This window comes from Fusarium musae, chromosome 5 (genome assembly GCF_019915245.1).
Source record: "Fusarium musae strain F31 chromosome 5, whole genome shotgun sequence".
NCBI classification, from domain to species: Eukaryota; Fungi; Ascomycota; class Sordariomycetes; order Hypocreales; family Nectriaceae; genus Fusarium; species Fusarium musae.
Window position 1 is genome coordinate 3,602,781 of NC_058391.1, and position 24,655 is coordinate 3,627,435.

Consider the following 24,655-nt stretch of genomic DNA (forward strand, 5'->3'; position numbering starts at 1 on the left):
CAGCTGTTATTGCGACCGCTGCTTCTGTTGGGGGAGTCATTCTGGCCTTGGTGCTTTGCGTGATATTCTCTTGTATCCGGAAGAGGAGAAGAAGGCAGAAAGGAACGCAACTTCAGAGCGGGAATATTAGTGACGGATCGAATGCGCCTGCTCTCGAGCATACGAGAGGTGTCACCCAGATGCCGAGTGCACCGCGGTTAGTACATAGATATGCATAGTTTGGTTTGGAGTTTATGAGATATGTTTTATGATAGATATGGTTGGGTCAATACTCTTAGGATATTTACTGGTATAAGAATATGTATTATGAATTGAAGCGATGGTCTTAGCGTCGAGTCGGATGCCATTTAGCCGCTTGACCTTTCCTTTCCGAGGGTCACAATATCCTTGACCGTGACGACGTCAACAAACTTAGGTAGGATACGCTTCATGATGAACTCATGAACCTCGGGGTTGTCATCAATAATCCCATCCTCAACACAGATCACATGAAAGTCCAGCTCTGCACCAGCCCTTGCACTGCTCAGAATGCTACCCATGGTCGTCAAACCGACTAATACAACATGCCTAATCCCGCGAGCCCTCAGATAGGCCAACAGGTCTGAGGATCCAAAACAGTTTGGCTGGAGTTTGCCAAGTAAAATTTCGTTCTTCCCGCCCCAGCCACCAGGAGGGACTAGCTCGGCCGGAACACCATAGTGAGGGCGATGGGGATCAGAAGGTGCATTGGCGAAGGCACCGCTTGCTTCGAGCTTGGAAACCCAGCTTGCTAGCTTATTGTACGGTGACACGAACGCATTCGAGTTGATGTTGAAGGGTAGTGTATGGTGGATGATCAGCGGTACATCATCATAGAGGGAGCGAGAGTCGTTTGGCTTGCCTGAGGCACGGCGAGATTTAATTTCTGAGCGAAAGAAGTTTAGAAGTTTCAGGACTTTGCCGAGATAAGCAGTCTGCTCTTCCTGGGAGAAGCGTCGGAGGATTTGAGATTGTACATCGGAGAGAAGAAGGGCGGTATGATTGAGCGAGACCGGAACATAGAATGGAGTTGACATAATGGAAGATTGTTTAGTCCGTGAAGGATATGGTAAACAGTTTGACAGAGGCATAGATCAAGAGCTCACTTATATGTCAATCGCCTCGATACTATACTGTGAGAATCGGCTAAAAGTTTGCTCGGCTTGTTGCATCTCAATTGTCCGAACTAACTGATCAACTAATTTGAACAATCATTTCTATGGTGTTACTGCTGCTGTGTCAGCTTTTAGTCAGGGTCTATGGCGGCATTTTAGACAGTGGTTGTATTTCGGAAAAGAGCGAGCCGCTATTTTCGGCCTTTTATATCATCCACGTGAGTTACAACCAAACTGCAATCTACATAGCTGCATCAGCCTACGATATAGCTTCGAACAGCTGTTCACAATCAAAGTGAGTTCAATTGCAGAGCTTTCACCTATGCACACTCACTTTACGACGTATAATCTGCTGCAGGGCCGAGCGCGCATTATGCTCGAATAAGCACACCAATGGGAATTCATGTATCTGAGATGTAGGCTGGATTGCCAATCAGTAAGGACTACTGATGTAAGCTATCATTCTTGTCGCCGATCCGCAGATAAGGTCCGCTAACTCGAACGGAGGATCTACGAAGTTGGGGAAAACCGTACCATGGCCTTTGAAGAATTAATGCTATGAAGATGCCGCGATGGGAGTCTCTGAACTGCTCATAATCACAAGTTCCTGGGTCTATAAGTCTGTGATAGTATGCTCATAATGTGAGTCATGAAAGATTTCTCTATTTTCTTATCCAGGAGAAGCCAGGTAGGAACCTCAAGTGACGCAATACAGTGGTCGCATGTGTACGCAAGTCTTCAATCCCCAGCTGAGATTCCCAAAGAGGTCTTTGAAGACGAGACTATTTCTGATGAGGTTTAGCAACTACAAGATCCTTCTCTTAGCTCAGACGATCTTGAACAGGTACGAGAAACGAGACCGTTGTGCTAACACTGATATTATGAAACGGCGATTCTGCTATTATTTTCCATATTGTTGCTTACTACTTAACACTAAACGCCCAATATCGCATAGACATGCGGCTCGCGCTCACCAATCACTGAAGTCTTGATGGCAAGCATGATATTAGCATTCAATAAACTCAATTAGACTGTCTCTAGTACAACGGGTAATCCGGCAATACCCATATTTTGGTTCCATCGAAGATCATAAGTCCAGAAACTGCTCGCATCTAATCTGGTAGCTCCTTGCTTGAGTTATTCCAAGCCAATGAAGTGGTGGTGATCTCTAATAGCCAAGATCTCAGCTGCGGAGATCGGCAGTTGGTGAGACAAATTGGGAATCGTTTCGGCGGGCTGATATTTGTGTTGCTGTAGTGTTCAACTGAGAGATGGCAGCAATGCAGAACGTGATCAATGCAGATTGACTGCAATGAGATAGTCTTGTGAGCAAAACATGGGAAAGAAGAAACGAAAGTAAAGGGGAGGTGCATGAGCAAGGAACCAAATAAAATTGGCCTGTTTCTCATCAGTATCTATCTGCAGCAACCTCCCTTATTCTCTTCTGTCTTCCTTCACCACCTGCCATTCACCATGAAAGTCTCTTTGTCTTCGTGGCTCGCAGCAGCCTGCATGTTTGCAGCAGCTCTTGTATTCCCTCAAATGGGCGCCGAGCAGCTTAAGACTTATCAAGAGCACGCCAAGCGAAGCCCTGCAGCATGCCCTTACTCCGAAGAGAAGAGGGATACAGGCAAGTGCCCCTTAGCGAAGGAGAGGCGAGCTGCAAAATTCGATGCCAAGAAACAGCGCATCAGCGTTTCTGGCAAGCATGAGTTCCTACCCCCCAATCTCAAAGCAGGTGATCAAAGAGGTAAGTCATCTTCTGCTCAGCCTCGGGCCAATACTAATGAGTTGTTAAGGACTCTGTCTTAGACTCAATGCCTTGGTCAACCATGGCTACCTTCCGAGAAACGGTGTCGCAGACATGCAAACCATCACCAAGGCCACTAACGAGGTCTACGGCATGAGCCTTGACCTCGGTGGTTTCCTCGCCGTCTATGGCACCGTCTTCAACGGCAACCCAGTCTCCCTTAACCCCGGCTACTCCATTGGCGGTCCAAGCCGCTTCAGTCAGAAAATTCTCAACGGTGGCGGTCTTTTCGGTACTCCATCTGGCCTAAGCGGTAGTCATAATAAGTATGAGCCTGATGTCAGCGCCACGAGAGGAGATGTCTACGTGACTGGGAACAACTACCACGTCATACTCGAGCGCTTCGTGGAGTATTGGAGTGCCATTCGCGAAAATATTCCTGCACCTGAGCAACACTCTGCTCTTACATCCTTCCACTACCAGAGCTTCCAGGAGTCGGAAAAGACCAATAGTCACTTCTTCTATTCGCCTTTTGCTGGAGTTTTGGTCTCACCTTCTGCGTATTCCTTCCGTCCTCGCATGATGGCCAGTCACTCCGATAAGTATCCTGAAGGCCATCTTTCGCGTGAGGTCTTTACCAATCTCTTTGGTGTTAAAGGCAGCAACTTCAAAGTCAACCAAGGCTGGAAGCGTATCCCGGAGAACTGGTACCACCGACCTGTCGAAGACGGTTTCTCCACTCCTGACTTCCTCGTCGATGTCTTGGAGCATGCTGTCAAGCATCCTCGTCTGTTGAACATCGGCGGCAACACCGACAAGCTGAACTCCTTCTCGGGCGTCGATATCGGCGATCTCACTGGTGGCGTCTTCAATACTGCGATGCTGTTGAAAGGCGAGAATCTTGAGTGTTTTGTTATGCAGATCATCATGGCTGCTGCACCCGATGTTCTTGGAAGCCAGTTCACTGATGTGACCAAGGCGCTGACGCCGTTGGCGGACAAGCTTCGACAGCTTCTTGCTGGGAAGACTTGTCCCAAGCTGCAGAAGGTCAACACGAAGTTGTTTGAGAAGTTCCCTGGTTACACTGAATCGTACGGAAGCTATGCTGGTGTCTCCAAGAACCTCTGCGCGGTGTGATCGAGGGTGTCGGCAGCATCGTGGGAGAGCTGTTTACCACTGGAAATAAGGCGGAGTCTAGTCGTTGACTAGTCTGCACTAAGTTCTGCCGTGACAATCTACCTCTGACTGAAGAGGTGAAACTGGATGTTACTTTTAGGGTTTACGAGTTCTGTTTGTACTACGGAGTAGTTTACACTGCATCAATCACTATAGCCTCATTGCCAATTTTGTACGACAACTCCTGATCTTACACAACGTACGATGCGTTACGAATGAGTCTATGGAAGACGTATAGTGGTGATCCAGGGAACAAGTTCTCAGTTCATTGCGCGTGGACTCTGCAGCTCGGAAGCTTTACTCCCTTCACTTCCACAATTCCACTGCAAATCCCAACTGCCGTTGCGGAGTAGAATGCTCGTGCCGAGGCACTTGACTTATTAGGGTTCTATAGTTCCAAGGACCGAGCGCCGTAGCACTAACACCAGCCAACGGGGCTACAAGGACAAGCCGAAGCCACTGTCGATCCCGACTCCTCCATGTCAAGATGGCGATCATCTCGTTTAGCTCGTTCATAACTCAATAACATGGAGATGAGAGGGTGTGCTGAGAATAGTCACATGAATGGCGGGTTCTCTCGTCATAGATCAAAGCGTGTACAACCGAGCACAGCGCTTGAGGCGGTACAGCCGGAACAAGGTAACCTCAATTGCGGGCTGAGTTTAAATTACGGGTGTAATCTGTTGTGTCTTCTCGTAATGGGTGGAGGTCTCCCCGCAATAGGGATTGCCTAATTAACTGCAAGCTTCAGCATTTTTCGTCAGCCCATTGACCATTGTTTTCCTATCTATCAGTCAATCGCCTTCTCATTAATCTGTGATGCGGTTCTCGGCACTGCTTGTAGCTTTTGGATTGGCCGGCGCTGGGCTTGCAGCACCATACAATTCGAATGGAGCGTCGCTTATTGACAGACGACAGGCTTTGAATGGTCTCGTCAATGACGTTAATAACGCCCTGGCTGTGACAGTCAGCGGTCTGCTCGATGAACTCGGCGATGCCTTGAACAAGGGAGATAGGGAAAAGACACTTGATACGCTGCAGAAGCTGAAGGCCACAAAAAAGCCAAAGAATGTTGGCCAAGCATCATCTATCGCTGAAAAGGTCGTAAAGTCAAAACCCGACAACATCGTCGAGTACAGCGCGCGATTGATAGCAAACGGTATCATCTCGGGATCAACAGATGATCTACTGAGCTACGCCCAAGGCCTTGGTTCTGCACAGAATGGAAACAACAACCAGTACGTCAACGAAATCTTCTATTCTCAGTATGCTCCCTAACCTTGTGTAGAAACCCTGACCCACCAAAGAGCGTCTACCCCAAGGCGGCGAGCTGCGATGCGCCGTATTCGGTAAGCGAGGACAAGCTCAGGTCTGCCATCTTCATCCCAGACACTTTCACCTACGGTGAAAAGCTACCTGTGATTCTATTCCCCGGTACCGGAGCTACCGGATGGACCTCATTTCGGGGCAGCTTCATCCCATTGCTTACCGGTGTGGACTGGGCTGATCCTGTATGGGTCAACGTGCCTGAATTTCTCCTTGGCGATGCGCAGGTCAATGCCGAGTACGCTGCATACGCGCTCAATTACATCGCCTCTCTCACCAACCGAAGCGTTGCTATTATCGGTTGGTCGCAGGGCAACATTGACACTCAATGGGCATTCAAGTACTGGCCATCGACTCGCAAAGTCACGACCGACCATGTCGCCATCAGCGCAGATTACAAGGGCACTATCCTCGCCAATTTCGTCGACCTCTCAGGAATCACCAACACGCCGTCTGTTGTTCAGCAAGAAGCTGGTAGCAATTTTATCAAGACTCTTCGCTCGGACGGCGGTGACTCCGGATATGTACCGACAACAAGCCTGTACTCCAGCTTCCTGGATGAGATTGTCCAGCCGCAAGAGGGCACCGGAGCTTCTGCTTACTTGCTCGACGAAAGAAACGTCGGCGTCACAAATGCCGAAGTGCAAAATGTCTGCGCCGGAAAGCCAGGTGGTTCATTTTATACGCATGAGAGCATGCTCATAAATCCTCTCAGTTTCGCGTTGGCCAAAGACGCGCTCACTCATGATGGTCCAGGAAAGGTCTCCAGGCTGGACTTGGGAACAGTCTGCGCCTCATCTTTGGCTCCGGGACTTGGATTGGAAGATCTTTTAATCACTGAAAACGCGATTGTGATTGCAGGTATTTCTCTTGTCACGTATTTGCCCAAGGTAAAGGAAGAGCCGGCGATTAAGGAATACGCTTTAGAGACAGCGGGGGCGTGTTAGTTATTGTGGGACGGTAATTGAATCAATTGAAGGGTCTTGTCATGATAGGAAATTGGTATCGTGCTCTGTGTATGATCTACAACCGAGTAGGATCCATGATTTAATCGCAATTGAGCAACTAAAATGTTGAAAAATAAAACAGACATCTCGTCGGAACAAATCTGTCGCCAATGTGACAAAAAGTAATTGCTTGCCTCCACACCGGATTGAACGATGGACCTTTGCATTACAAGTGCAACGCTCTACCACTGAGCTATAGAGGCGGCTCACTTTAGTTGTTAACGGCACATTCAATTTCACATCAAGTTCATTTGTCTGTCCTAAGCAGCATCTACATTGACTACCAACCTTTCCCTGTCCCTTTTTCATCGCTTCCACTTGATGGTCGCTTGACAAGATCTCACAAGCGACTTTTCCGGTCTCTCTCCATTGCTTGCTTCTTACCAATGGCGCTTCCTCCGTCAGAATGATCCACGGCTGATATGTACCTAGTCGCAGCTCCCAGTAAAGCCGCAGAAAATTAATGTTTATATTAGAGACGGTTGTGGAAATAATCCAGAGGGATTTCTTTGCCCATCCACTCCACGTCATATCCGTGTCCTCTAATATCGTCCAACAGCCACTCAATGGGCGTTGCATACGAGACATGATGCATTCCTTGGTTACCGCCCTGGGCACCAGACGTCAGAATTGCCGCGACACGACCATCATCTCCCATGACACTGGCGCCCGAATCTCCCTGCCTAGAGAAAGGCTCCCTCTTTTCACACTCAATAGAGTCCAGGATGCACCATTCTTCAGAAACTATCAGAAAGTCTCCAATAATTCGTCGAACAGACCTAGCTGTATTGTTGACACCGTGCCTTGCTCCGCTAGCGCTACCATACATGCATATCCTCGTGAAATCCTCCCCAACAACTGTCTTTCCTGGCACTGCGAAGCCAAAGTCAGGGCATCTCATTTCAGCTTCCGGCATGACACCAGTCTGAGTGTATATATGAGCCCCGGGAACCAGGCAAATTGTCCGCTTTCGTCCCGGGTTAAAATAGTCCCAAAGCATAAACTGGGGCTCCATAAAGACTGGAGAAAGAGTCTCGGGTACCGTGTTTCCAAACTCCTTCACCAGCGTTTGGTGCTTCTTCTGATCCAGCTCTATCAAAACCCAGTCGCGGAAGCGGGCAGGCGAGGAACTGCTCAACCCAAAGTATGGTGAAAAAAGAACGTGACCAAAGGTTCGCGATTCCATGTACTCGAAAGGCTCAAGTTGCTGTAGGTTACTCTTGTTTTTGATCTTGTTACTTCGTAGGGGTTGAGGGGTTGGATCTCCTTTTCGGGGACTTGAGTGGAGGACTCATAAAGGTCGATCACGGACTGGGCATGACTGATTCGGTCACGGAGTAATTCCTTCATGTCCTGGTATGTCTTGCTCCCAGGTTGGATAACTTTTCGACTACTATGAGTGTCGTGACGAAAGTCGATGTTCGCTGGCTCTGGCCCGAAGACGGCATGTCGGCAGGTCAAAGCAACCACCGTTTCGGTATTTCGAATTCGCAGGTAAAGACCTTTGATGCCTTCACGTGTTGGATGTCGAGAGGAGGCGATCTTGGTACCCACGCACTGGGAAACCTGGATACACTCCCTTTTGTAATGATCTTCAAAAGTCGAAATGTGCGTGCCGAATTTCGCTGCCGACGGCTTACACTTCTTTGGTCAGCATAAAGTTCATTTTGAGGTTATGAGTCTTACCTTTCTGTTTGATCCTGATCACTCAAGCAGCGCTATGTGATTCTGGACTCCTTGATCTCAACTTCAACGTCGTTGATACCGTGTTCTTGTAGAACGTCGCGGCATTTAAGGGTCACGGCTCTTCCGTCCAGCCATGTTGTCGATTCGGGCTTTACTGATACGAAAAGGATGACTGGTCGGACAAGGTGACGATCGTTGGAATCAGCGGAACCGCAACGGAGGATGTCGATAGCGTTCCAGTCAATATCCTGTACAGCTTCGAGAATCTTCCGACGCATTGGGCCTGTAGAGTCATTCCATAGTGGAACAACAGCGTGCTTTTCGACAGGGTCAAGTATTCTGTCATAGACGTCCCAATCATATACTGGACCATTCCATGGAGTCATCGTAGATCGCGCAACAAGATATGGACAGTCTGGAAGCCCACTATAGTAGCTGCGGAATTCCTTTCTACTCGGAGGGGTGGCGGGTAGTTCGCCCATTTTCGGTGAGGTTGTTGCTCAAAGATGTGAGGATGAATGGTGGGAAGAGAAAGGAAAGACGGGCAGGACAGGATGGAGGAAAGAGTTATTAAGATGATAATAAGTGGGGACTTCAGGAATTCAAATAGCTGGATCATGGTACGTGAAACCGTGATTGTTCTGTTGTTGCCACTGGGATTCGTTCGTTCCACCGTGAGTCACTGATGTGGCATTATTCACAGGATGTTTAGCAAAATTGGACTGCCATTACTCGACAGACACTCATGTTTGTGGCCAAAGCTCTCACAAGCATCAATCACGACCACAAAGTGTAGATAATAAAATAAAGTCAATACAGTAAGTAATCATGAGTAAATTAGGTTCTCTTTGCCGGAATAAGCTCTTAGGCATAAGTAAACAGATAAACTCAGATGCTGAGTAGGTATTTATAAAATAAATAAATATACTAATAATAGTAAAGATTCAATATAATATTGTATTTAATATAGATAATAGAAAATTGTGTCTTCTACTAAAGCCTCTATAATATTAGGTAAAATGGTGTTTTAAGACTTACTTAATATAACTCTCTAAAAGGTTTAAACAAAAGGGAAGTATCAGTAGCGGGCAGCCCAGTGCAGCTTTACAGGCAATGTATAGTGTGGTTTTTACATTGATTGGTGCCTTCATGTAGTTATAGCAATAGAACTTCAAGTCGACAGCATCTATCATATCAGCGCCTGAGAAAATCCTTGGTCTTGTCACCTGCGACTTGGGGGATCTGGAACATGAGGGCTCATTCCGAACCCGAACAGTCAGCGATTACAAGGATCGATAGCTCAGTGGTATGAGCGAGGGATTGCAGATCCCTAGGTCGCGTGTTCGATCCACGCTCGGTCCTACTGCTCGCTTTTTGCGAAGCTGAGCTATTAACTGGTGTTCTAAGCCTGTCTTCCCTTTTTGCCGTGAACCTTTGTGTCGCTGGTTATTCTGTAGCTAACTCTGTGTTGGGAACGAGAACAGTATGCCCGATCTGCTCAGACGGTCGAGCGTATACCGAAGACTCCAACTTGCAAGGTAGCAAGTAAGCACGGTCCAACCACTATAGCAGAGTCTAGTTATAGTTCAATAGTCCCGATTTTGTAAAGCTCCTAGATGCGAAGGGTGACTGAGATTGACTGCCAAGATAGTTGGCGTGTTGGCTTCGGGATGCATCAACACAATCAAGAACCCGCTCGACAACCGACATTGGGGGGCTGGCGCAACGGTAGCGCGTTAGATTCCAGCGAATTCTCTTCAAGTTCCCCTTGAAGAAATCGAGACTCCTAAAGGTTATCAGTTCAAATCTGGTGTCCCTCATTTTTGGCCATCGACTCTTTTTTTCGCATCAGGGCAAGACCCCACTCAACTCCACTTGCATTGGGCGGATGGGGGCTTGGTCAGTTGGGAAGACACGCGATGAATGGTGCGGCGTATTGTTTGTCGATTAAGGCTCCAGGTAGAAAAAGAGTCTGATAAGTCGGTATGGAGATGGGATGATTGTCAGGCCAATGGTGAGGGGTAGAAATTGCTTCGGTTCATGTTCAGGGTTTCTAAGTGAATGTCTATGTACGTCTAAAAGGAATAAGGCAAGTCTAACAAAGAATTAAAGAAATAGTTAAAGAATGCTTCAAGAAACCTCGACATCAATATCGACCTGGTATGCGGAGCCTCCACTCTTCTCCTCCGTAATGATATCATGTGCAATCTTCTCGGCCAACGCATACACTGTACCGACAGGGTGGCCAGGAATAAGAACAGGGAAAGCAGAGGCATCGACAACTCGGAGACCCTTGACACCATAAACACGAGCCTTGGAGTCCAGAACAGCCATGTCATCATCCTTCTTGCCCATCTTGCAAGTACAAGCAGCGTGCCAAACAGTCATGAGAGTGTCACGAAGAACAGCGAGGATCTGCTCGTCTGACTCGTGCTCCTCTCCAGGGTACACCTCCTTGAGCACGGTGTCCTTCAGAGGAGTAGACTTGGCGATTTCTCGGAGACGACGGAACAACGCGACGGCAACTTCTTGATCGGCCTTCTTGGCGAGGAAGTTGGGGTTGATGAGAGGAGCGTCGGTGGTTGAGTTTGTTCGAAGAGTGATGTTGCCGCGGGACAGAGGTGCGACCAAGGCACCGTTAAGACTGGTGTACTTCTTTCCATCGGTGGGCTGCTGCAGGATAGGAAATGACCAGTCCTCGGAGTAGACGTTGAGGGGGATGATCTCCATCTCAGGCCAGTCATCAGGGAAGGTCGCAAGATCTCTGAGAGTCTCATTAGAGAACTTGGATCGATACTTCTCAGGAGCCTTCTCCCAACCCAGGAGCTCGACCTGGTTGGATGTCAGGGGACCAGCTTGCTGCTGAGCATAGGCATCAAGCGCGCCTTGGAAAACAGTGTCGTTGTTGATAGCCACGCTAAGAGTGTCCTCAAGACCTTGGACTTCAAACGAGGGTCCGAAGAGGACGTGATCCCAGAGGTTCTGGCCAACACCAGGAAGGTCAGCAACTACAGGAATGTCAAGCTCCTCCAGATGCTGCTTGGGTCCAACACCGGAAACCATGAGAACCTGAGGTGACTGGAAAGCTCCGCCACTGACGATGACCTCCTTCTTAGCCTTGAGGGTGTAATCAATACCGACAGAGCTGACCTCAACGCCAGTAGCCTTCTTGTCATCATCGAAGGTCACCTTCTTGGCAAGGCTCTCGGTGTACACCTTGAGAGTCTTGAGCTTCTCACTTCGAGCAGTCTTGACAAAGTCATCGGAAGCACTTCGGGTAGCGGTCTTGGGCTGGACAGTTGTTGTGGTGTATGCGTAGCCGAGAAGACTACCGCTGCTGAAACCATCGATACCCTTGAATCCGAGGGACTTGAGACCCTTCTCTACGAGAACAGCCCAGGAAGGGACGTAGTTGGCGTAGCTGATCTGAAGAGGGCCCTTCTCCGTGGAGAATGCGGAAGCGTCGTAGTCGGTTGTCACGTTGCGCTTCTCATTGTCTGGTGGTGTAAACGAGGGGCTCTTCTGGAAGTGAGGCAACATCTGCTCCCATCTGTTTTATTATTAGCGATACTCCGGATACTTTTTCGCGTTATCACTCACGTATAGCTATCATCTCCGACATCTTCAGCCCACTTGGCCATAGTACCGTTGGTCGGTCGGTGGTACACCAGAAAGTTGAGCTGAGAGGAGCCACCAAGAACCTTTCCACGAGCATAGTGAATCTCGCGATCATCAGCGCCTTTCTGCGCCGTTGTCGTGAATCTCCAATCGCGCAGAGGGTTAGAGTCCAGAAGACTTGCACCACTACCGGCCGTCACTCCGCCAGGCGATGTCGCAAGAATAGGCTTGGAGATCTCAAGAAAAGGACCAGCTTCAACAATAGCGACACTGTAACCAGCCTTTGCGAGTCTGTAGCCAATGGTGTTTCCCGCTGTGCCTCCTCCTACAACGACGTAGTCGTATTCGGCGTCGACACCCGGAATGCCACCCAGTTCGCCAAGGTGTCCGACCTTAAGTCCATCACCAGCATAAGCAGACTTGACGATATGCTGCAAGGGGTCGAGAAGTGTACTGATAAAAGGAATCTCGGGACGAGCAGTGACACTGGTCGAAAGGCTGAGCGCCAAGAGCGAAGGTGACAAGACGTTGCAGCGCATGATGACAGACGATCTGGACGAGAAAGTTTGTGTGCAGATCTCAGAAACGAGGAGGGATTGATGCTACTCTTATATCTACTTGGACTAGGTTTCACTAGCTGCCTGTCAAAAGCATCAAGCATTTACCTAGTAGCCCAATGTCATATCACCGCGGACGTTACAGCGTCCCGCAATCATTTTTGGTACCAAAGTCCGTGCTGACCCGCGGCGTTGGCGCTACTTGTCAACTAAAGTGAAGGATCTGAATAAAGTCGGAGGGTTTCTGAGTCAGCGGTGATAAGAAGACCAGATAAATGTCTCAGCTCAGGGTCCTGGAATATGCGGTGATGGACAAGGGTTATTTGTCATGTCAATGCGTAAAAGGAGGGTCGAGAGGCTGCCACGACAAGCAGCGGACTGCAATAAATTCACAATAGTTAAAGTTAGTCAAGAATAAATGGTACTAAGGGAGAATGCAACACGTTTTGGTCAAACTAAGCTTGTTGTCCGGTCCTTTAGAGTTTCAACAAAGTGGGCGAGGAGTCCACTAGAAGCTATGCAAGCAACGTTTCTGAGCAATAACAAGGATTCAGTGTTGCAGCTTCGACCTTGGCACGTCGAATTAAATTGCCTAATTATGAGCCTTATGCAGCGGCAGAGCCCGTCTCGTTCAGCTTGCATATATTACTCGGGGCTAAGGGCCCGGGGTCGTTCCGCGTCGTTCCACTGATCACCAGTGATTGCAAAGCACAGACTGCCGATCCCTTCTCTGAAAGAAATCACCATGCATTGTGATGAACGCAGCAGTTCACGTGCGGTAAATCATCTGTGCGTGCAGAACTGTTCATCCGGTTTTTTTTTCCCAAGATTATTGATCTCATATTCGGAGACTTACATGTCATAGGATGGAATGATAGGATCGGTCAGCACGTTGTAAAACCCCGGCTTATGCGCTGAGGATCCGGAACCGCACTGCCAAATGCCGCAACGCCGATCTTCCTTGGTGGGAGGACCACTAAGCCTGAAGGGTTCGTCTTGCGAGGAGGAAATCCAGTTTTTGATGGTCTTCCGGGCTCTTCCCCGAAGCCGAACCCGTCTGCCGTGTGGGTTCCTCGGGAGCCAAATGTCGGGGAACCAAAAGGTGTGCCGCCTGAGCGAGTCATGTGTATAGCGGGGGCTTCTAAGACTGCATGGCCCAGACAATATCACCTCTCATCGGATTTCCCACGTTGGCGCTGTAGGGCGCATTTGACAGTTCGTAAGATGTAATGACCGCGATTTGATAGATAACGCCAGAAAGGGACCAACGGCTTGGTTCTGGAACGAACGCCACTCAGCGTATCTAGCTGTTTTGAGGCATAAGTTAAGCTATATGTCCCGTGATGTCGGGTCAACACATATTATAGACGTTCTAAGAGATGGCTTCTTGAGATTAATTTAATGAATAAGCGGTGATCGACTCATCTCTACGGGGAATGATAAACCAACAGCACCTCGAAGGTGCGTGAGCTTCAATGCCCAAGGGGTAGTTTCTCACCCTTTTATTGACAATAACACGGTTCTTATGCCCTATTTGAAGCTTATTACGATACTCCTGTCTTTTGACTTCAACAACACCTTGCTAGGTGGCATGACGTTAGCAACTCCAAAGATGATGAGAGTGGACAACCACTACCGGTGCCCCCCAAACTGGACCCAGCACAAAAGACCGTGTTCCTCAAGTTAATGTTAGGGCCCAGAAGAAAATATGCATGAAGCTAATATCGGGTCCATGTTAAAAGGGGTTCCGGGGTAGCACGTTTTGAGTATATTAATAGCTCAATATCGCATGTTTTATAACCTTATGGTTACAGTATGATAATTCAGCAGAGTATACCCTTATAGAAGAAGGCCATAACCTCCTGACAAGTAAAATAGGATGAACTCTGTTTTTCTTTTACTAGGACTTGCACTTTGTTCGGTATTGACCTCTGAGCGGACATTGTTCAAAAGTGGCTTCTTTACATGGTCTTGAAATGATTTCCTGCTCGGACATCAATTCATTACCAGTATTACAATCCATTTAACAGGCACAAGATCCCTGTGTAGTTGTATTGACTCCGATTAATTTTTCAGACTCAAGATACGCGAAAAGTTAACCCTCCTGATTTTCGGCCAGTAGAGCGACGCGGGAAATTTCTGGAACTACAATCTCGTCAGGGTGACCACAACGAATGAGAATGCATTCTCGTCGGAAACAGGCAAGGATCCTGCTCAGGGATCAACCGTAGACCTTTCGGTCTTCATGCCTATTCGCCGTTCACGTCACATCGACGATACCTTCGGTCTTCCTCACCACCCTTTTCCGAAGCATGAGTCGCACTCTCGGGTATCGGCACGACAATTCATTCAAACACTTTCGAGGCGAATAGCGACAAATATGAATTGCTTGTGTCGTAATAACATGTTCCATTAACTATTAGTATATCAGTTTTAAGATGAATTCCAAAGCCGTAAGAGGCCAGTGAGAAAATCTCGGATAATGTAAAGAATGCATTTTGCTCGGTGTGCAAAAGTGAAGACCGCTCGTGGAGTTCCCCTCATGCTAGCGGATTTATCGCGGGCTTACGACAACCTCGGTGACATTTCCGTGTTAGGATCAGCGAACCAATTGGTCGAGGGAGAACAACGGTAATCGGACATAAAATCATGTCCAAGTGAACAGAGAGTCTGTGACAGAAAACAACTGTCTGATTTTGGGCAGTTTGGCAACGAAACAAAGTACGAGGAACTCATCATCAATCATCATTGAAAGGAAAGACTCTTCTCTGGTATTAGTCATGGCGTCAAAGAAACCCATTGTTCTCCGCATAGGCGAGGATATCAAGTATAATCATGACTTTTACAACAATGTCTTTACTAAACGATTTGACGTTATCGCGAACGAAGAACCTGATAGAGATTCATTTATCAAAGCACTAAAAGAGAACAAGTGAGTCTCTCAGAGCGTCATGGCAGGCTGTCTAAGAAATCACTGATACGTTGTCAGATATGGCCAATTCTCGGCGATATATCGTCCACACTTCCAAAGCGGTGGTGAGATGGGCCAATGGGATGAAGAACTCATATCACTTCTGCCACCCTCAGTCCGGATCTTTGCGTCGGCTGGTGCAGGCTTCAACTGGGCAGATGTCGATGCTCTCGGTCGTCGCCGCATCTGGTATGCGAATGGAGCCGGTGCCAGCGATGAAGCCGTATCCGATACTGCTCTGTTCATGATCCTATCGGTTTTCCGAAACTTCTGGCTTTCACAGCGTGGTGCACGCACATGTGATCCAGATGAATTCCAAAGGATGCACAAACTCATTGCGACCATCTCTTATAATCCTCGAGGTCACGTCCTTGGTATCGTCGGTCTTGGTAACATCAGCAAACTAGTTGCCCGTAAAGCAGGTCTTGCTCTGGGCATGAAGGTTCACTATTACGATGTGGTTCGCTCACCTCCAGAAGTCGAGGAGGAACTTCAAGCCACATATCATTCATCTCTTAACGAGCTTCTGGGTATCGCGGATTGCATTACTCTACATACCCCGCTCAACGCTCATACTCAAGACCTCATCAACAAAGAAGCATTTGCAGCAATGAAAGATGGTGCGAGACTCGTTAACACAGCAAGAGGGCAGATTGTCAATGAAGACGCGTTGATCGAAGCGCTCAAGAGTGGCAAGATCTCAGCTGCGGGTCTAGATGTTCATTACCACGAACCTCAAGTGTCAAAAGAACTTGCAGCTATGGACAACGTCACGCTGACTTGCCATAATGGAGGAGCGGCGATTACGACTAGAATTAACTTTGAGCTAATGGCTATGGAAAACATCCTAAGAGTGGTGGACGAGAATGGAGAGTTTTGCGGCGAGCCGACTACGGCAGTGAACCGCAAGGCCTTTGAACTGGCTTCTTCGTAGGCTTATTTAGACAATAACACTAGCATCCCAATTACATGTTTACGGAAAGCTACTGTTTACATGTCCTCGAGATTGCTACGCTTTCTTATGTAGCTGTCTGAGTACGTAGGTCCAAATCAGCCGGCCAAGGCCACCGAAGGTCCCCTGTCTAGAATGACGAACACCTCAAGGCATTCCAATACAACTCTCTCATAGCCTCGCATTGGTCTCAGGTAACTGTTAACAAGACTACTGTGATGCAAGGGAGTGATAGTGGGCGTATTCCCGGAAGCATACAGCCTTCCAGCCCGGGCATCAATCCGTCTAGCAACCTGGACTTCTGTTCGATGAATCGGTCATCCGTCCGACTGGCGGATCAACTACTATAGCCGAGCTTGTAACCATGTCGAGAAAGGATCAGCCCATGGGCATGGTTATCCGCTACCCCAGGTTTACCCCAGGTCTACCCCGCAGAGACTCGAGCTTCGAACCAAGGCGACGGGTCCTGTCGCGAGGATATATAAGTGACTGAGCACTGATCTTCAAACCGCGCTTTATCTGGTCATTGCTGCTTCATCAGTGAGCTTTTAAGATGTTCAAGGCAGTGACCGAATTCTTCAGGCCAAAGGCCACCAGGACCTTGCACTATGCTCATCTCAAGAACAACACACATCCGACGTGGTACAAGGACTCGGGCCTGCGTAAGAATGTCTGGCACTGTGTCGGCTTCTACTTCGCTGTCTTCTACCTTGGCTTCGACGCCTCCCTCATGAACGGTCTCCAAGCGATCCCCCAATGGGAAGAATACTTCAACTATCCATCTGGAAACACGCTGGGTCTAATCTCAGCCAGTCTTTTCCTCCCAGCCATCGTCACACCCTTCGCAGCATCGTGGATCAATGGACTTTGGGGGAGGAAGTGGTGTTTGGCTGTTGGTTCAGTATTGTTAATTCTTGGTGCTTTCCTCAACGCTTTTGCAAAGGACATTGGAACGTTTATCGGCGGTAGAGTTATTATCGGTGCGGCTGGACCTTTCGGAAAGATCACTGGCATTGCACTTCTTCAGGAACTGGCGCATCCTCGTCTGAGACCATATGTTGCGACGGCGTATTACAGCAACTATTATGTTGGCCAGATAGTCGCTGCGTGGTTTTGCTATGGCACACTGTTTTGGCCGGATACGGAGTGGAGATGGCGAGCACCCTGCCTCTTCCAAGCCTTTGCACCAGCCGTTGTCCTTGTTCACCTTCTTTTTGTACCCGAAAGCCCTCGATGGCTCATCGACCACGACCGATCTGAAGAAGCCCTCAAGGTTCTTGCAGACGAACATGCCAACGGCGACCTCAACGACGAGTTAGTTCGATACGAGTTCGATGAAATTTGCCAAGCTTTACAGTTGGAGAAAGAGAGCAATAATGCTAAGTACAGCGACTTTCTCAAAACACCTGGTAACAGACGGCGACTCCTTGTTCTAGTTACCATGGGCACGGGCTCCAACTGGGTTGGCAATGGTATCATCGCTTATTACCTGTCACCAGCCCTCAAGCTCGTTGGCATCACTTCATCCAGTGCGATCGCGGGCATCAACGGTGGCATGGCGATCTGGTCTCTTATATGGGCATATGCGGGAGCCATGAGTGCTGAGCGTCTTGGTAGACGCACGCTTTGGATCACAGGCACAGCTGGCATGTGCGTCGCTTACACAATCATCACTGGTCTTAGCGGTTCCTTTGCTGAGAACCCATCCCATGGTGTCGGTATTGCTGTGGTCCCAATGATGTACCTCTTCAAGACCTTTTACTGTATCAGCTGGTCGCCGTTACCATTTGCCTACGGCGCTGAGATCCTTCCGTATAATCTGAGATTGAAGGGCTTGAGTATTGAACTAAGTGTTCAGAGTGTTGCATTAGCTTTCAATCAATGGGTAAACCCTGTTGCACTTGAGGCAATTGCGTGGAAATAGTAAGTCATTTGAGAAAGCCTCTCTCGAAGCACTACTAACGTAAGATAGCTATATCGTCTACATTGCTGTCATTGCCATGTATCTTGTTCTTATCCTATTCTTCTTCCCTGAGACAAGGTATGTTGCCATTTGCCGGTGCGCTTGGTCTTTTACTGACAACTGCAGAAACATGACTATTGAGGAGGTTTCCGTCCTCTTTGACACAGGACGAAAGGGTGATGCGGCGGCAGCTACTAGCAAGTTTCACAATAATCAGTCGAAGATGGATGATATGCTTGATGATGGAGACGATGCCGATAAAGAACCTACTGTTTCACGAGTGGAGAGAGCTTAACTGGGTTTGCAAAAGCCATCGTAAATGACGGGAAGAATAAACATTGATAGCTCATGGCAGAGTCATTGGTTCTACCGTAATAAGGATCAACTCTGATCGTTGATAGTATATGATATGATACCACAATGTCTCTGGGATGGGATTGGTGGCTGGCTATACAGTCAATCCATCTGCTAGAAATCCTGGGGGATTAAATCGCTGGTCGCTTGTAACATGGGCAAACTAAGTAGAGTACAGTAGAGTAGTAATAGGCAGGGTGAAAAGGGTGACGATCCATGTTAGCTTCATGCGGCACAGTTGCAGCTGGTGATCATATATGGGGAGGTTGGGGATAACAATGGGAATAACTCAACAGCGACGATCAGAAACAAAACTCATCTCAAACAAGGAATCCGTGATCAATCCGGACAAGCTCATGACCTACCCCTCAACTCATATCAGTGTCATAGTATTGGACTTAGCATCAAGCGCTATTGTCCACGCGATCAATAGTTTCGTCATCGAGCATACAAAGTAAGCTTCTCCAACCATGACCCCTGTCAGATAAGCTGCAAGGCCCTCAGTCCGCCATTCCCGTGTGAATCTCTAAGCGAGCCAAGATAATGCCTCTCGTATAATGCAGCTGGCGTATGGAATAGTGGCGCACTCTGCGGTGGTCACCGGCATTAATGCTCTGCCGGGAAAAAAGACACCAATGAGCTTACACCACGAGATCTTACTTGCATTAATAGCCAACCGTCCTGCATTACGTTCTTATGAGGGTTGTTAAGATGATGTCAAGGGAAGGAAATGACGATTGCTGGCGAGGCTATTTATTTGACTGATGTTCTCATTCGACGCCACTTTCTGGGTTCCCGAGGCTCTATCGTGCAGTCGAGATCTCAACACCAGCATACAGCCCAGCTGACTTCAGCCTTGTTCTAAATGCATTCTCCGATTTGGAATACGCTTGCCTTTTTGGCGGTGCTTATGGCAACGCCCATTTTGCCGGCCGTTGCTCTTCCCAACATCCGGGTTCTACCACTGGGCGACTCCATCACAAAGGGCACTGGCTCAACAGGCTTAGTTGGATACCGTCTCCCATTGCGACAAAAGATTTTGAAGCAAGGCGTCAAAGTCAACATGGTTGGGACATTGAAGAACGGCAACATGGTAGACGGACACCACGAGGGTCACAGTGGAAAAATGCTAGCCGACATCAACGGCTATTGGCAAAAGCCAATCCAAGCTCGTCCTAACGTCGTTCTCATCCACGCCGGCACAAACAACATGGACCAAGGAAAAGATCTCGACATCGCAGCATCCATCCTCGCAGATATCGTCGACGGTATCTTCAAAGTCGCACCAGATGTCACAATCTGTCTCGCGCCAGTGATTTGGGCCAACGATAAGAAGATGCAAGCGAATACAGATAAATTCAACCCTCAAGTGCGGTCACTTATTTCAGCGAGGCAAAAGAAGGGAAAACATATTCTCGAGGTGCCGATCGATATCAAAAAGGAAGATCTCGGCGATTCCAAACATCCGAATGATGATGGTTATGAGAAGATGGCGAATGCTTGGTTGAAGACGATTTTAGAGGCTGATAAGAAGGGTTGGTTGAAGATGCCTGTTAAGATGAGTCCTGAAGATGCGCCAGGAACTGGTCTTGGAGCATGAAATGTGATGAGAATTAATGTATCGCAATGGTGACTGCGTAAAACATGCTTATTTCAAGACGAAACTTTATCTGTACGGTATACGAAAATGGAGACTGTCCTCCCACCAAAGTGGGTGATGATTGGTTCGGCGGAGTGGCTTGGACATGTTGCGGAGCGGAGCTGCAGATAAATCCGGAGTTTAGCGTAAAAGCACAAACTCCGAAATTGTTATGGCGTCAGCATCAGTTACATAAAGACACGGCCCGCGTAGTTCATCCCTCAATCATCAATACTATAGTCACCTCAAGAATAAACATCATGGCAGCAAAGTCTCTCGTCGTCGGCGGAACAGGCGGTATCGGCTACGGCATCGCCTGTCGCCTCGCCGCCAACTCCCCCTCATCGACCGTCATCATCAGCGGTCGCACTGAGCCAAAGAGCATACCCCACTCAAACATCCAGTTCAAGCAATTAGACGCGTCTTCCATGCGCGCCATCAAAACTTACACTGATGAACTGAGGGCCTCACAAGATCGGTTCAGTACTCTAGTTGTCTCGCAGGGCATTTTCACTACCGCTGGAAGAACAGAGACGTCTGAAGGCATTGATCGCAAGATGGCGCTTCATTACTATGGACGGCAACTCCTCATCCGCGAACTTCTTCCGTCACTCACAGATGACGCCAAGGTTTTGATTGTGCTTGATAGCACTGGTGGGAGTCCAAATAAACTCAAGTGGGATGATCTTGATCTCAAGAACAACTTCAGCCTTGGAAACGCAGCAGCTCACTGTCTCTCCATGACAGACGCCATGATTCAGAACTACGCAGCCGAGCAGAAAGCTGAAGGAAAGAATCGACATTTCGTCCATGCGCTGCCCGGTTTTGTCAACACAAACATCATGAACGGGCTCCCTTGGTACATGCGTCTCCCTTTAATTGGCGCAGGCTCTCTCTTAGGTGTTTCGCCCGACACTTGTGCTGAGTACATGCTGAACGGCGTTAATGAAGCGGTGAAAAACAAGGACAAGAATTACGCGTATGTGAGTCGGAAGGGAAAGGTTTTTGAGAAGCCGGCTTGGAGTGAGGAGCAGATCCGGAAAGTGAGAGATCATACCTGGCAAGTTGTCGATGGCGCATTGGCGAAGGCTTAATTGTAACAACGAGGATTTGGGAGTTTTACTTGTGTCTTCTATTTGTATTATATGTCATCCATACTCAATATAAAAAACTCTTATTTATCCCCAAGCGCAAAGGCAGTTCCAGATTCTGCAAAAAAGGTCATTGGCCAATGATGGCACAATGTATATTGGTAGACATGCCTTGACTACCATAAGGATAAAAAGAGTAGTCATGTATTGACATCATAATGAATAACTTGCCCCGTACTGGAATCGAACCAGTGATCTTATCATTTCGTGGAAGTTTACTAGTGATACGCTTTACCACTGAGCCAACGGGGCTTTGTGTTATTGGTTGAGATCCACCTCTGCTGTCACGGCTCATGGACGCGACACAACTGCATCCAGGGTGATTCTACCTCCAGGTTCATTTTTGTTATTCCAATTTGCTCCGATTAGAGTAATAAAATCATTTCACTAAGAATTACTTTACCCGATATCGTTCTCATCTGATCTTGGCAACCAAAACGTGAACTGTAATTGGGTCACATTTGCATAAAGTTGGCCACGATAACTTCGTGGTTTGATACCAAAACCACCCTTCCAAGGCTGAATAGTGACAAGCAAAATGCTCAAATTGTTTAACTGTTGTGTAGACTGGCTTGTCTGGATCTATACATAATTTGATTATCCATTTGCCATTGACACCCATGCTCATGAGGACGCTGTTGCATGATTACAAGTACTGTATTTGTGGCCGGCCATAGGGTAATGGGGGCCGCCTTCGTTACGCGGTGGCTAACTACGCGATAACGCGACTCTGTTTTCTCCACCTGTTGCATTAACAGAAGAGACCTAGCTTCCAAATAGCCACCACGGTGTAGGTTGTTGTCTATTGTTTTCCATCAACTGAATCATTTCCCGAGATCACCTTCAAGTAAACCCCACGTTGTCGTGCAGTATCAGATCGAGAGCTTGAGACATTAAAATCACAAGCAACATGTTCGGCAGACAGTGGAGCCAACCGCGGAACAATGGCTCGATCTCTGCAGATTGATACGCATCTTCCGCGAGATCCTTACCTCGTCATCTTATCAATCAGTGCATCACCGACCTCGGATCAGTTGCCAAGCCGGTTATTACGGCTCAATCCATCGATCATTGGTTCCGAGAGACGAGCTTCCCTTTTAGGTTATGGGCCCGCATCCAAGAGGCATTTAGTCTGCAGATCTTGCTATTAGAGCACTAACACTTAACCACGTATCTTTGGTGATAGCATGTTAATCAATTATTATCGGGTGATCATCAACTTATCGCCAAAAATGCATCTGCACAAACATGAAAATTCTTGCAGGTCCATCACCATCCATTGGACCAACCCTTGGACCAACCCTCACAACCGTTTGTCATAGCGTGGGGAGCACTCATCACCACCACCGGCTCAAGCACCAATTTTGCGCATCTGGGAAAACCTGCCCACGGAGCTGTTCCAGTACGAATGACGGAGTAGAGGGAGACTTTTTATGCTTAATACCTCAGAGCCTCCTCTTTTCCACGATGTCTCCTCACGCATCGCCAGGAGAGCTACAGCCACTGCTGCAGAACATGGATATCAACAAGAAGAACCCCGATGTAGAAGCTGGCAGGGAGTCGCCCACCATCGAACCAACACTGCCGACCAACAACGTCGATGCTAAGGCTGATGATTACGAGAACCGAAATGTCGGTACTTTGAACCGCAGGCTCAAGTCTCGGCATGTTCAGTTCCTTGCTTTGTCTGGTGCCATTGGCACGGGCCTTTTCGTTGGTAGTGGTCAGGTTCTGTCACTTGCTGGACCCCTCTCTGCGTTTTTGGCGTACACTATCACGGGCTTCAACATCTACTGTGTGTTGAATAGTGTTGGTGAGATGGCATCATGGCTTCCCATCCCAGGCCCCGTTCCCATCTTTGCTGCCCGTTTCGTCGACCCTGCTCTTGGGTTCGCTCTTGCTTGGAACTACTGGTACCAATTTGCTATTGGTGTTCCAATTGAGGTCACTGTCTCGGCTGTCATCGTCAATTACTGGCACCATAACATTCCCCAAGTTGCATTGATCACACTCTTCTACTTTACCATGGTCATTCTCAACTGTCTACCTGTTCGGATATACGGAGAAGCCGAGTTTGTCTTCGGAGCTATCAAGTTATTGACCATTGTCGGTCTTATCATCCTCATGTTCATCATCACTGTCGGCGGCGGTCCAAGTGGTGAGGCAATCGGCTTCCGATATTGGAATCACCCCGGCCCCATGAACGAGTACCTCAAGGATGGTGCTCTCGGCCGATTCCTCGCCTTTGTCAAGGTGTTCATCACTGCAACGTTTTCCTACGGTGGTAGTGAAATGGTCGTCATGGCATCAGGGGAAACTGAGAACCCTCGTCGCAACATTCCCAAGGCCATCCGCCGTGTCTTTTGGAGAATCGCCATCTTCTACGTTCTATCCATCTTCCTCGTCGGTCTTTGCGTTTCATCCAAAGACCCCAACCTTCTCAACGCCATCAACAAGTCTGCTCCTGGTGCTGCCCAAAGTCCTTTCGTCATTGCTATCCGTAATAGTGGCATAAAGATTCTTCCTTCGATCATCAACGCCGTCATCCTTACATCGGCTTGGTCTTCCGGCAATTCTCTCTTCTACGCCTCCACGCGAGTACTTTATGCCGCGGCGCTTGATGGTAAAGCACCTCGCATCCTAACATGGGAAAGATTCGGTGTTCCGTATCTCTGTGTTGGTGTCACCACTATCTTTGGGCTGTTGGTGTATCTCAATGTTAGCAATAGCGGCTCCGAGGTCTTCTTCTGGTTAAGCAACCTCAGCGGCGTTGGAGCACTTATCATTTGGGCCAGTGTTTCATTCACCTACCTCCGTTTCTACTACTGCCTCAGCCACCACGGTATTGACCGAAATACTCTACCATTCAAATCACCCTTTCAACCATTCCTAGCCTACTTCTCCTTCTGCTTCTGCACCATCGTTGCAATCTTCAACGGCTTCGATGCCTTCTTTCCCGGGCGCTTCAGCGCAAAGACATTCCTGCCCCCATACATCAACATTCCCATTTTTCTTGTTTTGATCTTCGGATACAAGTGGATCAAGAAGTCCAAGTATGTCAAGTACTCTGAGATGGATCTTTGGTCTGGAAAAGCGGAGATTGATCGCCTGGAGCATACTTGGCCCATCGTCCAACCAAGAAACTGGCTTGAGCGCATCTGGTTCTGGATCGCTTAGAACGTCGTTGTAATTTATGAAAAATGCCGGTTGTTTGTTTTGTAGTAGTTCCCTAGATGCAACAAAAGTTTAGACCGATGCTTCTGATAAATTTGCACTATATTAATTTTCAGCTTCTGGTTTGGTATAGGACCTCATCTAAGTACTGGCAATTTGAAAGAACAACATTTCTCTTCTGCAGCGACACAACCCACC

At 48.1% G+C, this 24,655-nt stretch overlaps 11 protein-coding genes and 4 non-coding genes across 15 annotated transcripts; 9 read left to right on the plus strand and 6 right to left on the minus strand.

The window, feature by feature from the left end:
* Positions 1–347: 347 nt before the first annotated feature.
* J7337_007567 (uncharacterized protein) lies at positions 348–1,055 on the minus strand (the record flags this gene model as incomplete). Its single annotated transcript, XM_044825213.1, has 1 exon — positions 348–1,055. The coding sequence occupies one exon, from the start codon at positions 1,053–1,055 to the stop codon at positions 348–350; it is 708 nt and encodes a 235-aa protein (XP_044680870.1).
* Positions 1,056–2,606: 1,551 nt separating this feature from the next.
* Positions 2,607–4,020, plus strand: J7337_007568 (uncharacterized protein; the record flags this gene model as incomplete). Its single annotated transcript, XM_044825214.1, has 2 exons — positions 2,607–2,883; positions 2,933–4,020. The coding sequence occupies 2 exons, from the start codon at positions 2,607–2,609 to the stop codon at positions 4,018–4,020; spliced, it is 1,365 nt and encodes a 454-aa protein (XP_044680871.1).
* An 858-nt stretch (positions 4,021–4,878) lies between these two features.
* Positions 4,879–6,332, plus strand: J7337_007569 (uncharacterized protein; the record flags this gene model as incomplete). The annotated part of the gene is made up of 2 exons (XM_044825215.1): positions 4,879–5,297; positions 5,348–6,332. The coding sequence occupies 2 exons, from the start codon at positions 4,879–4,881 to the stop codon at positions 6,330–6,332; spliced, it is 1,404 nt and encodes a 467-aa protein (XP_044680872.1).
* A 191-nt stretch (positions 6,333–6,523) lies between these two features.
* Positions 6,524–6,595, minus strand: J7337_007570. Its single transcript has one exon. It is a non-coding gene; the product is annotated as a tRNA-Thr (tRNA).
* Positions 6,596–6,864: 269 nt separating this feature from the next.
* On the minus strand, positions 6,865–7,742 carry J7337_007571 (uncharacterized protein; the record flags this gene model as incomplete). Its single annotated transcript, XM_044825216.1, has 2 exons — positions 6,865–7,611; positions 7,632–7,742. The coding sequence occupies 2 exons, from the start codon at positions 7,740–7,742 to the stop codon at positions 6,865–6,867; spliced, it is 858 nt and encodes a 285-aa protein (XP_044680873.1).
* Positions 7,743–8,110: 368 nt separating this feature from the next.
* J7337_007572 (uncharacterized protein) lies at positions 8,111–8,560 on the minus strand (the record flags this gene model as incomplete). The annotated part of the gene is made up of 1 exon (XM_044825217.1): positions 8,111–8,560. The coding sequence occupies one exon, from the start codon at positions 8,558–8,560 to the stop codon at positions 8,111–8,113; it is 450 nt and encodes a 149-aa protein (XP_044680874.1).
* Positions 8,561–9,367: 807 nt separating this feature from the next.
* J7337_007573 lies at positions 9,368–9,440 on the plus strand. The gene has a single exon. It is a non-coding gene; the product is annotated as a tRNA-Cys (tRNA).
* A 349-nt stretch (positions 9,441–9,789) lies between these two features.
* On the plus strand, positions 9,790–9,898 carry J7337_007574. The gene has a single exon. It is a non-coding gene; the product is annotated as a tRNA-Trp (tRNA).
* Positions 9,899–10,208: 310 nt separating this feature from the next.
* On the minus strand, positions 10,209–12,235 carry J7337_007575 (uncharacterized protein; the record flags this gene model as incomplete). The annotated part of the gene is made up of 2 exons (XM_044825218.1): positions 10,209–11,628; positions 11,679–12,235. 2 exons carry the CDS (start codon positions 12,233–12,235, stop codon positions 10,209–10,211), a joined length of 1,977 nt encoding a protein of 658 aa, XP_044680875.1.
* A 2,798-nt stretch (positions 12,236–15,033) lies between these two features.
* Positions 15,034–16,158, plus strand: J7337_007576 (uncharacterized protein; the record flags this gene model as incomplete). The annotated part of the gene is made up of 2 exons (XM_044825219.1): positions 15,034–15,185; positions 15,243–16,158. 2 exons carry the CDS (start codon positions 15,034–15,036, stop codon positions 16,156–16,158), a joined length of 1,068 nt encoding a protein of 355 aa, XP_044680876.1.
* A 571-nt stretch (positions 16,159–16,729) lies between these two features.
* On the plus strand, positions 16,730–18,434 carry J7337_007577 (uncharacterized protein; the record flags this gene model as incomplete). The annotated part of the gene is made up of 3 exons (XM_044825220.1): positions 16,730–18,099; positions 18,149–18,217; positions 18,266–18,434. The coding sequence occupies 3 exons, from the start codon at positions 16,730–16,732 to the stop codon at positions 18,432–18,434; spliced, it is 1,608 nt and encodes a 535-aa protein (XP_044680877.1).
* A 969-nt stretch (positions 18,435–19,403) lies between these two features.
* On the plus strand, positions 19,404–20,093 carry J7337_007578 (uncharacterized protein; the record flags this gene model as incomplete). The annotated part of the gene is made up of 1 exon (XM_044825221.1): positions 19,404–20,093. The coding sequence occupies one exon, from the start codon at positions 19,404–19,406 to the stop codon at positions 20,091–20,093; it is 690 nt and encodes a 229-aa protein (XP_044680878.1).
* A 299-nt stretch (positions 20,094–20,392) lies between these two features.
* J7337_007579 (uncharacterized protein) lies at positions 20,393–21,226 on the plus strand (the record flags this gene model as incomplete). Its single annotated transcript, XM_044825222.1, has 1 exon — positions 20,393–21,226. One exon carries the CDS (start codon positions 20,393–20,395, stop codon positions 21,224–21,226), a length of 834 nt encoding a protein of 277 aa, XP_044680879.1.
* A 225-nt stretch (positions 21,227–21,451) lies between these two features.
* On the minus strand, positions 21,452–21,535 carry J7337_007580. The gene has a single exon. It is a non-coding gene; the product is annotated as a tRNA-Thr (tRNA).
* A 1,215-nt stretch (positions 21,536–22,750) lies between these two features.
* J7337_007581 (uncharacterized protein) lies at positions 22,751–24,460 on the plus strand (the record flags this gene model as incomplete). The annotated part of the gene is made up of 1 exon (XM_044825223.1): positions 22,751–24,460. The coding sequence occupies one exon, from the start codon at positions 22,751–22,753 to the stop codon at positions 24,458–24,460; it is 1,710 nt and encodes a 569-aa protein (XP_044680880.1).
* Positions 24,461–24,655: the final 195 nt, after the last annotated feature.